Genomic DNA, 11,481 nt, shown 5'->3' on the forward strand with positions numbered 1-11,481 from the left:
TTTGTACATACTGTCTATTACGATAATTATCTAATTAATAAGTGCTGCAAACCGCGCCATATTGGAAGTAACTACACCAATTCATCGTTTCTTCTCTAAGTTCTAAACATAAACACAGCTCAAAGTTGTTATTTGTTAGCTTCTTCTTCTTCTTCTTCTTCTTCAGCAGCATAGAGCCGGGGTGGCTCGTGCTGTTTCAAGCACTCGTCTCCATTCAACTCGGTCTTGGGCCACTCGTCGCCAATTCCCTAGTCGTCTCAGAAGTCGCAAATCACTTTCGAGCCATCGTGCACGTAGGGCTCCCCTGTTCCTGGTGCCGGTGGGGTTGTTGAAGAGGACTATTTTCGTCGCACTGTCGTCCGGCATCCTTACGACGTGTCCGGCCCACCGTAGCCTGCTAACTTTTGCTACCCAAGCAACACAGCTTGTTATAGAATAGTATAGCATTACATACATCAGAACTTCTCTATTACAAGAAAAGCGCAAAAAATTGAAGTCTAATGAAACAACAATCGAAAGAAGTATGTATCAGGTTATTTCATACCATTTTAAAACGTTATTATAGCATAAGCTACAACTTGTTCTTCCAGTAGTTTAAATTTAGTAATGGAGACATAATAGAAACTTCGTGTTGACAAGTTAACAAAAACAAACATTATTCATTTGATATGAGCTGTCAAATAACTTCATGTTATCACAAAACATCTCAAAACCTTAACAATAACGACACATGTTTTCAAAGTACGTTTATAGTACTCTTAAACGACTACTTTCCATGAAGATTATTTTCTAACTTGTTTTGTGTGTTACTTGGGTAGATGTACGATGGGAGTCTTCCCAAGCAGTGCCTGTAGCTCGTGATTCATACGCCTCCGCCACTCTCCGCTTTCAGTTTGTACTCCGTCAAATATCGTCCGCAGCACTTTCCGCTCAAACACGGCAAGGGCGCGTATGTCCTCCGTAAGCAAGTCCATAAAGAACTACCGGTCTAATAATGGTTTTGTACATTGTTAGCTTCGTGCGGCGGCGTATGCTTCCTGATCGTAGCGTTTTACGAAGAACAAAGTAGGCCCGATTTCCCGCTTGGATGCGCCGCTGGATCTCCTCACTAGTGTTGTTGTCCGCGGTCACCAGCGATCCCAAATACACGAACTCCTCTACCACTTCTAGTTCGTCGCCGTCAACGGTTACCGTCCGTAGGAGGCGCGCGTTTGTTTCCTTTGAGCCTCTTCCTTTCATGTAATTGGTCTTCGACGCATTTATTTTTAGCCCAATTCTCCTAGACTCCGATTTCAGTCTGGCGTAGATTGCCTCCGCCGTCGCAAAGTTCCTGGCTATGATATCGAAGTCATCTTGGAAGCCTAGAAGTTGACTACTCTTGGTAAAAATCGTGCCTCTCGTTTCGATGCCCGCTCGTCGGATCACCCCATCAAGAGCGATGTTGAACAGTATGCAGGATAAACCGTCACTTTGTCTCAACCCTCGCCGCGTCTCGAAGGGACTCGAGAGTGTCCCAGAGATGCGTACGAAACACATCACTCGATGCAATGTAGCTCTGATCAGTCGCGTCAGTTTGTCCGGAAAACCGGTTTCGTGCATTATCTGCCATAGCTTGTCTCTATCGACTGTATCGTATGCTGCTTTGAAATCAATAAAGATGTGATGCATGGGCACATTGTACTCCCGACATTTCTGCAAGATCTGCCGGATAGTAAAAATTTGGTCCGTAGTTGCGCGAGCCCCCATGAAACCCGCCTGATAATTCTCTACGAAACCTTGTGCTATCGGTGACAACCGGCGTAACAGGATCTGGGAGAGTACCTTATAGGCGGCGTTTACCAACGTAATACCACGATAGTTGCAGCAGTGTAGCCGATCAACCTTTTTGTAGATGGGACAAACCACTCCTTCCATCCATTCCTCCGGTAGCTTTTCCTCCTCCCAAATCCTCGAAATAACCCAGTGTAGAGCCTTTGCTAGCGTTTCTCCGCCATGTTTATAAAGCTCTACCGGTGGGCAGTCCTTCCCAGCGGCTTTATTGGTCTTCAGCAGCCCGATTTCTCGTTTGACTTCTTGGAGATCAGGCGCTAGGACATTACTATCTTCCATGGGCGCTCCTAGGTTAATTTCCGTTCTGCCTCCTTCTGGGACTTCGCCATTGAGGCAACCATTTTTTACATAAATTTCGGGTTCGTCTCCAGTTTTGCTTTGGTAGCAGTTTTTGAACCTGTAGTGTGGAAATAATGCATATCAACCCAGTCCAGCACGCTGCACACCTACAGAATGACATGGTTCTGTGCCGCAATTGGTCTTGTGCTTGTCTCTAGATCATTTCCTACGACTCGTAAAATTGTATGGTCAATCACTGGTGCCACTTGCTAATGATGCTCCTCTCGAAGCCTCGCTGAAAACAACTAAAACTAAAATCATTGTGTAACAAAACGTACACTTCGAGATTTGTGTTCACTTACTTGCAACTTAGGCAACTGACGATCAGGAAATTTACAATCTGCCTATTGCTGCTGGGCTAACGTTGCTACACAATTAGCGAAGCCAGATTAATGGTAACTGTCGAGAGTTCTTCATTTGAACATTGCAATCGTTTTCGGAAACGTTCGAGAGAGACCCGAGAAGTCTGTTTCATTCCTGTTTTTCATATGCGTCAGGCCGTGTTCGTCGCACGCGGTGATCTAGTGTGGTATGCGTGATGTATGTATGAGTTCGTGCAGGTTTCAGATTCTAATTCAATACCCAAAAACCTTGGGTTTGTAATAAAATTGCAACGAAACTAAAAAAGACAGGCGTTTCACATCAAAGAACGAATTGTAGAACGGTGCCAGAGCTTTAACTTAGTATATAAAAGTCATCAGTTTTATCACACCTTTTATAACTAATATAGGAGTCATCAGTTATATCATACCTTATTAGGAGAAATTTGATAAAAACGCCTTAAAAGACACTTATTTCAAAGCTAAAAAGTTACTAAATTTCATGAAGCATGGGGTTTAAGACCAATTTTCAGTACAAACTGTAGTGATTGAAATTGTAGACTTCGTTTGTGACGTTCGTGGTTTGAAGCAAAGTGATGAACGGTCAAATCAGCTGTACTGCGCAGCTGTACAGCCGAGGATGTTGCCACTGCGTTGGTGATAGATGGAGACACCTACGACGTGATTAACGAATTTGTTTACCTTGGAGCTGTTACTAGTCGGTAGAGGACCAACTAGGCACTATTATTAATTATTATTATTATTAATAGTTTCCGTTGCGTTACGTTGCTACAAGAATAGTGTAGTGTTTCCACCGCTTACCAGCTCTTGATACACCAGAGCAGATGGAAAAAATCAACATGCAGCACCCTCTAGCCACAAAGTTGATAAAATGGAATCTGATGTATTCGGTAAGCTGGTTGTCTCTGAAGCCACCAAGTTTGTCACGAAGTACAACACGTGCTCTAAGTAAATGGTTTAGAACAAGCTTTTTGCAGTTAATTTTTTGTACAACGTTAATACCACCAAAAATCAGTTTAATTGGCCTAAAAACGGGTGAACACCACCACAGCATTTTTGTGATCTGCAGATCACAGCATTTGATTACATCTACGTTACGTAGTCCTACGTTAAACAGGCGATTGTGTTTTGAAAGCTACGTTCCACTTTTTTCTGCTCCATTTTTAGTTTGCAACTGCACTCCCAAGAACTAAGTTCTACTAACGAGAAGTTAGAGAAAACTGTACAAGGAATTGAAACTTACGGTATAAATAAACATTCAATGTAAGTAAAAATTACCGCTGCATTTTGAAGAATCATATTTTTCTACTCCATTTTTAGTATGCAACAAAACAATTTTCTTTCCCAAAGACATAGTATCGAGAGTTTGGAAAAAACTATACAAGAAATTCTAGCTCTTGTTACAAAACAAAACTTTATGTAAGTAAAAAGTACCGCTGCATTTCGTAGAATCACATTTTTGTACTTCTATTTTAGTGTGCAAGAAAACAATCTTCATTGCCAAAAACTTAATTCTAATATCGAGAGTTTGGAGAAAACTACTCAAGGAATCGTAACTCTTGTTACAAAACAAAGTTCAATGTAAGTAAAAATTGCCACTGCATTTTGAAGCATCACATTTTTTACTCCATTTTTAGTATGCAAGAAAACAATTTTCGTTCCCAAGAACTTAATTCCAACCTCAACAATTTGGAGAAAACTGTACAAGAAATTGAAACTCATGTAATAAAACAAGTATGGAAAGTCAATAGTCTGGAAGAGAATGTCATAAAAATTTTACAATCCGTGGAGAAAACTTTGCCCGAAACGTGCGCGGATATATCGGATTGTCAATCAGGCGTGTACCACATTCAACCAAGGACAAGATGTCCTTACACATTCGAAGTGTTTTGCGATCAGGAATACGAAGGCGGCGGATGGTTGGTTATCCACAATCGATATGATGGCTCTGTTGGTTTTTATAGAGATTGGGAGGAATACGAAGCCGGCTTCGGAGATCTTCACGGTGAGTTCTGGCTGGGCTTGAAAAAAATCCACGAACTAACGTATGCTAAACCCCACGAGCTGCATATAATACTGGAGGACATTGATGGGAAAGTTGTTACGGCACATTACGACCGATTTGTAGTAGGAGGTCCAGAGACGAAATACGTTTTGAAGAGTTTGGGAACCTACACAGGAACTGCCGGAGATTCACTTAGCATCCATGCGGGAATGAAGTTTACGACTATTGATAACGACAATGATGGTTGGTTACAAGGCAATTGTGCAAAATACCATAGTGGAAGTTGGTGGTATAATAACTGTGGCAGAAGGTACACCCAGTGCGTTGTTACATTATTCTTTTGTTTTTATTTCAACTTTTACTGTTGCAGTAATTTGAACGGGTTGTATGAGAAAGAACAAGAAAAAGTAAATTCATTTTGGTATAGCTTTCGTGGATGGACCAGATTGAAACAGTCGCGTATGATGATTAAAGTTGTTAACCATGTATACAATAGAAATACAAATATCTGGAAAAATTTGTTTAATCCCTAAATAAACACCAAAATAACCGACCATTCAATATACTAAACCTGTGTGAACTGGTAGCAAGTTTAAAATGGTCATAGGTAGGTGTAAACTCTTTTTTTTTACAATTTTCCTAAATTCTTACTTTTGTTTTCATATTGTCAATTGAAAACAAATTTTGTATGTGGTCCGAAGCTTAAAAAGCGAAGGTCGTTTACAGAAATTAATTAAATGAAATTTAACGCTTCAGTGGACATTGGATTACCGGCATCTGATATGTCTATACCAATAAAAATGAATTTCTGCCTGTCTGTCTGTCCGTATGTTCCTTATAGAATCGAAAACTACTTAACCAATCGGCGTGAACATTTGCATGTAGGAGTTTTTGGGACCGGTTCTTATGATGGTTAGAGACCCCTCCCCCCACTAAGAGAGGGGGGGGGGCTCCCATACAAATGAAACACAAATTTTTGCATAACTCGAGAAGTAATCTAGAAACTGAAACCAAATTTGGCATGTAGGGGTTTTAGAAGGGGGGCTCCTATACAAATGAAATACAAATTTCCTCATAACTCGAGAACTCGAGATTAGTCCACACAAGCAAAAAGGAACCAAATTTGGCTTTTGGGGTTTTTTGGAGGCAAGAATTTTTTCTATGGCGAATTATGACCCCTCCCCCTTTTAAGAGGGGGGGCTCCCATATAAATGAAACACAAATTTTCATCATAACTCGAGAACTAATTCTCAATCACAATAGATCAAACAAGTGGTCGCAGTGATAAACATACCCAACACGGAAAAAAACCTTAATACAACAGATATACCGGAATGTTCAGATTGGCTCAAAAAACATTCAAATGTCGATCCAAGAATTTGTCTTAGAAAATCCCGTAGTTGAATACACTATTTGCCACACTTCTTTATTATTTCACAAGTTATAAATGACCAGCTTTAGGTTCCGATAGTACTCTAAACGGAAGTTCCGTAGTGTGGAGCATGACTGAGTGCTCTACAGTATAATGTATTCAATCTTACTGACTCAAAATGAGATGGCAGCAGCAGATTTCGTTTTATTTCATCTGTTACTTACTTAATCTTACTTAACCTGAAAGTATAATCCCACTGCGATCTGGAATATCTCCGGAAAATGGATCCAAAATTTGCTAATATATTTGTTCATCGAAGGTCAATCTAAGGTGGTTCTTTGAAGACAAGTTGTATAAAAATCGATCAAAAAATAGACGAGATAGAGCTAAAAGTGTAACGGCAAGTACTTAAATTTTTGAAGTCCCGGCGGGAACGTAAAGGTTAAAGTAAGTATACAATAAGGCCGAACCTACACAATTGTGTAGGTAAGTGAAACGATGTACATAAGTAAGTTGTAAAAGTTATAAGTAAGTATAGGGGAGAGTAGTCAACGGTAGTGTTCGACATCGGAACGAAAAATTAAGTCCTGGTCACATGTCACGAGCGTACCAAGGTACATGCATTCCACATCTACTTCATATCGTTCCCCATCCAGCTCCATCTCGGCACCAACGCCATTTGAACTCCCATGTTTCATGCCAGCAACAATGTACTTCGTTTTGGCGGTGTAAATGGTAAGTCCCAATCTCGTTGCTTCCCGTTTGAAAGGCCTATAGCCCCTACTCCAGTGCTCTACGGTTAATTCCACTGATATCGACGTTATACGCAAAACCAAGAAACACGTGAGATTTCGTAAAGATATCCCCGTTCCATTTCACTCACCCGCTAGTCTGATGCATGATTTTGACCAATCCAGCGTCGCACGAATCAGCGTAATTAATTTCGTCGGAAAACCATGTTCTAGCATTATCTGCCATAGCTCATTTCGTTCGACTGAATCATACGCCGCCCTTTTTTTAAATAGGCCAAATGAGGTCATCCGACCACTTATTACTGGTCGAGGACCGACCAGAACAAAACCTCGATTGCTGGTCAGACACCGTTGGTGATCTTGAGGGTGTGCATCAACCGTCTCTTCTCTAATGGCTAACTCGGCCCTGAGCCGCGATCGTGCTCCCAAGGTCGGCTCCGAGACAATGTAGAGCTGATCAAGGTGTTCGGAAAATTGGGGGGTAAGCTAGAATTTACCTGTTTACAAAATTTATTCTTATCCTATAAACTCACGTTCGCTAATGGTTGATGCCGGCCGGGCTTTCACTGCAGCTGCTGTTGGGACGTAGGTGCTACTCCTGCGGCTGTTGGTTTGGTCGATGTTCACAGGGCTCCTTCGCTGCTATCGGCAGGGCTTCTGCCACGGTTTTCTGTGCTTTTGCGGATTCTGACGATGTTACTGCGGTCAATGTGGCTTCAATGTTAGCTGCTTGACAAATACAACGCTGGATTGCGAGGTCCGCGTATCGTCTACTCGGCTGTCGCTTTAAATCGTACGAGCTCCGCTCGTTGAGAATGAATGGCTAATGCCTTCGCTAACCTTCCAGATATGTGTTAGTCGGGTTAGGATATGATCATCCGACGGCTGGAGCTAACCACGTTACTTTCGAGGCTATGGCCGACGTCAAATCCACAGTACTTTGGGTCTTAAACCGCGTGGGTTCTATTTGTTCGAAACCGAGCGAAATATTTGGGGTTAGAGCTTCGTGGTCGCATAATGCCAATTAGTGCATTTATCCTTAGTTGGAGCATACCTGATTCAATGCTTCACAATTTGGGTACAATTTTAACTACCTATTCGCCGGAGAAATTCTGGGAGCACGGTGCCGGTTGTTTGTTTTCATTCGAACGCTCTGTTTTTCTAGAAATTTGCAGTGTTAAATCATAGTATTTATTAATGCAGTTTGCGCGAGTGTACAGTTTAGAGTTTGCTGCTTTCCTGTAGTATGCTGATCATATCGATTGGCAAGAGATAAGTATACATTTTCAAAGTAGTTTCCAAACACATGTCATGGAAACAAAACAAACCTGATAAACCCCAATAAAATTCTTCCAGATGCCAATTATCGAAAATTATTTTCGATATTTATTGACGAATAGTGGTTTCATTTGACATGTAGTTGGCGCTACGGTAGAAATTATGCTTTTATGCTTCAAAATTAAATTGGTCTAGAAGAATTTAGCAATTATGACTTTGTTTAACTAAATACGTGCCAGAATAATGAAAATTATTCTGGAAGTATGGATATGTGAAAATATCCATGCGGGGCTGATTGTTTATGAAGGCGACCTCGGAATGTACGTGTATATCCAGGCATTCTAGAAATGGGTCGCTGGATGAACAATAGAGCTATCACCTTCCATCTCCAGGACTAAAATTATTTGCATTTACAGAAACCAACTTCTGGATGGAAGTAATTTTTTTACATAAAAGCGCTGCCGGTCAGCGGGCGATGGATTGCACACACACACACACACACAATTTTAACTACCTATTCGCCTTATTTTAAATTCACTGCCTCAATATTCGTTTTATTGTAATTCTAGTAAACTGGCTTCTGCGATCTTTATTCGATGATTGCACAAATAAGAAAGCCCCCCTCAAATATCTCTTTTTGATCTCAAAATATCCCTCCTTATCGATAAATCTTCAATCCTCATCCGGCAACTCTCTTTTGATTCTATACAGCAGGGTTGCGCAGTGCGCGAACAAACGCTTAATAATTCTATTAAAGGATCTACAGACTGGAGTGTACTTATTTTCAAATTAGCTAAACAATTTTCCCTATAATTTAATTTATCGCTCATTTCAATTGTTTAACCTATATACTAATTTTGTACCTATAATAAACATTATAATCTTAAAACAATAATAAATACGGATCCAAAAAGCTTCGTGCCTCAATGGTAACACATGTTACCGTTCGAAAACTTTGCCCCATAAAACTCTCTAAGAGTACTCAAAGCCGGAGTAAGAGAGTAACAAGCATACTCGAGTTCGTGGTGATCGAATTGAAATCCACGCTATAATTTGTTAAACTATTGAATCGAACTATTAATAGATATGCTATTAATAAAATTAATGAACCAAAGTGAAAGTTCTTTTTAAGCCGCCGTATGTCCCTGATCGGTGTCATAAAACCGACCTCGAGAAGGAGAATCTCTCCCTCTAGATCGAGCCAGCCTAGGAAAGAGATCGTGAGTATCCACCCCGGAAGTCCCCATTGGTTCGACCAGGAGCGAGAGACCCCTCCGGTCCTCCGAATAACACACACTCCTCCGGCATTTGTTCTCCCTCCCAGATCCTGACAATGATCCGGTCGATTGCTTCATGCAGCCGCTCGCTCCCCGCTTTTAAAAGTTCAGCTGGGATGCCGTCTTTTCCAGCAGCCTTACCGTTTTTCAGCTTACTGATTGCCTTCTTAACCTCCTCCTGTGTTGTTGGCTCCTCAGCTTGGCTAACGTGCTGATCTCCGCGCTTAATTCTCCATTCAACAACATCCGGAAGTGCTCTTTCCATCTGCCTGCTACCGCTGTTTTGTCAGTAAGCAGGTTGCTAGCACTATCATTGCACACCATAGGCATGGTAAAATTCCTGTACCTCACCGTTTTATAGTAACTCCGTCTTGGATTGCTGACGAAGCTCTTCTCTGCTCTGGCGAGCACTTGCTCCTCGTACTCGGTTTTTTAGACGGTGAGTTCTTTTTTCCGGAGTTCTGCCATGCCAGCTGCCGTCAACTGCTGGATGTTGAAACGTTGCGTCCTCTCAGTGCGAGCATTCGCCGCTTTTGGCAGCCTTGCGCAAAGCTTGCACACCACGAAATAGTAATCAGATTCAATATCCCCGAAAAGACCGTACATCGATACATCCAAAATGTGTCGACCGTCAAAGAAGATCTTAGAGCTAGAGCCTTGATTTGGATGCCTTCAGGTGTGTTTTCGAATAATCAGACGTGGAAAGTAGGTGCTACAGATGGCCATTTCTCTGGCCGCGGTGAAATCTATGTGTCTCAGACCGTTATCGTTGGTCGACAGAGGAAGGCTTTGCCTTCCAATAACACAGGATGGAAGTATTCCTCCCTCCCGAACTGCGCATTCGCATCTCCGATGATGATTTTCTCGTCCTGTTTTGGCCACTATTCATAGGTCAATTCGAACTCGTCCTTAGCATCATTGGATTTATCATTTGTCAGTGCGAATACGTTATGATCATTCACGGGTCTCCACCGGATAACTGGTTGCTTTTGCTTTCTCAACACTACGAAACCGACTCAATGTTCTGCTTTGCTTTGCTACCGTCACTGTAGAAGATGTGGTACTTGAGAGATGTGCCTGCAATAGGATCTACTGCGCGGAACTTCCTTTCTCCAGAATTTGACCATCGAACTTCCTGAATAGCAATCACGTCCAGTTCACGTCAACCGTTTGCTGCCCTCAGAGTCGTTCTGGCGCTATGGTTGAGTCTGGTGAAGGGTTCTCCCAAACTTCGTCTCCAGGCAAGTGTAAACATACCTACAACAATCATCTGCCTAAACACATTCCGTGTTCCAGTACATCGCTCTTCAATCCATCACCGCCCATCAGAGATCAGCAACCGTTCCCATGGTCTACTGAAACTGCTCATTAAACCGGAGTAATCGAACCCAATATGGACAAAATAATCCCTTTCATTTCTGCTGTAGACTATTTAATGAGGTGAATCACGTGTTTGACTTTAATATTAGTAAATGTAGTTTTAAGTATGTAATTCAAAATTTAAATTAGTTAAGCTAGAATTAGTCGGTATTGTACCCCTGTGTGCCGAAGACTGTAGAATAAATAAATAAATAAATTACCGTTTTGCTACCGACCGATTCCTGCCGACGAACGTTTCTGACTACTCGTCCCACCGCTTGAGTCATCTCTATTCTCCTCCGGGACGCTCATCTGTCTTCATTTTGGAAGCCCCTGGTTCCTCTAGCGCAGTCGTGCCGCTTTCTGCCAGTTTCCAGCTGAGTCGTCCCGGACCCGTGGCTAGATGTGGACTAGGGGTCTTCCAACTTGCTTCCTCAGGCGAGTATGGCCAAAAAGGCAGCGAATGGTGCCTGATCTCGATTTGATTCACAGCGCTGCGGACTATGTTAACCTCCGCGAAGACAGCTGCATCTCAGTCATGCCATCCATTGACAAGGAAATAACGCAGTCCTCGGACGGTGGCGAGAGTTCCGGCAGAGTCGATAGTGGACAGCCTCCACCGGACGTAGTCGTAACTTTGGTGGAAAATGCCCGTCCGATTATTTTGTAGAAAATGATCGTCCGCTGGTGGAATGAACTCTGATGTTGAAGACTACCGACTAGCTGTATCCGACCGTTGTTAGGATGTGATTGTCTTATGCGAAACATGGCTTGACTCTCGTACGGTTTCCACTCAAGTTTTTGGTTCCGATTATGAAGTTTTTCGTTGTGATCGGAAGCCCAGTAATAGTCGCAAATCTACTGGCGGTGGTGTTCTGATAGCTGTTCGTCGTGGTTTGCATGTTAAAGCCATCGAGAACAACTCATG

The 11,481-nt window shown here is 42.2% G+C and overlaps 1 protein-coding gene across 1 annotated transcript; it reads left to right on the forward strand.

Annotated features, from left to right (window-relative positions):
- The first annotated feature begins 3,381 nt into the window (after positions 1-3,381).
- LOC128741034 (fibrinogen-like protein 1) lies at positions 3,382-11,223 on the forward strand. The gene is made up of 7 exons (XM_053836610.1): positions 3,382-3,458; positions 3,678-3,773; positions 3,831-3,929; positions 3,987-4,091; positions 4,148-4,758; positions 6,544-6,622; positions 11,046-11,223. Exons 1-7 carry the CDS (start codon positions 3,382-3,384, stop codon positions 11,221-11,223), a joined length of 1,245 nt encoding a protein of 414 aa, XP_053692585.1.
- The last annotated feature ends 258 nt before the right edge of the window (positions 11,224-11,481 follow it).

The sequence above is a fragment of the Sabethes cyaneus genome, chromosome 3 (assembly GCF_943734655.1).
Source record: "Sabethes cyaneus chromosome 3, idSabCyanKW18_F2, whole genome shotgun sequence".
NCBI lineage: Eukaryota > Metazoa > Arthropoda > Insecta > Diptera > Culicidae > Sabethes > Sabethes cyaneus.

Excerpts from the sequence above, each read along its gene's own strand:
- LOC128741034 (XM_053836610.1), top strand. The coding sequence starts at position 3,382 with ATGGAATCTGATGTATTCGGTAAGCTGGTTGTCTCTGAAGCCACCAAG. Across the intron at positions 3,774-3,830 it reads GGTATAAATAAACATTCAAT|TATGCAACAAAACAATTTTC; the intron begins GTAAGTAAAAAT and ends CTCCATTTTTAG. Across the intron at positions 6,623-11,045 it reads TCGTTTTGGCGGTGTAAATG|CGCTGCGGACTATGTTAACC; the intron begins GTAAGTCCCAAT and ends TTTGATTCACAG.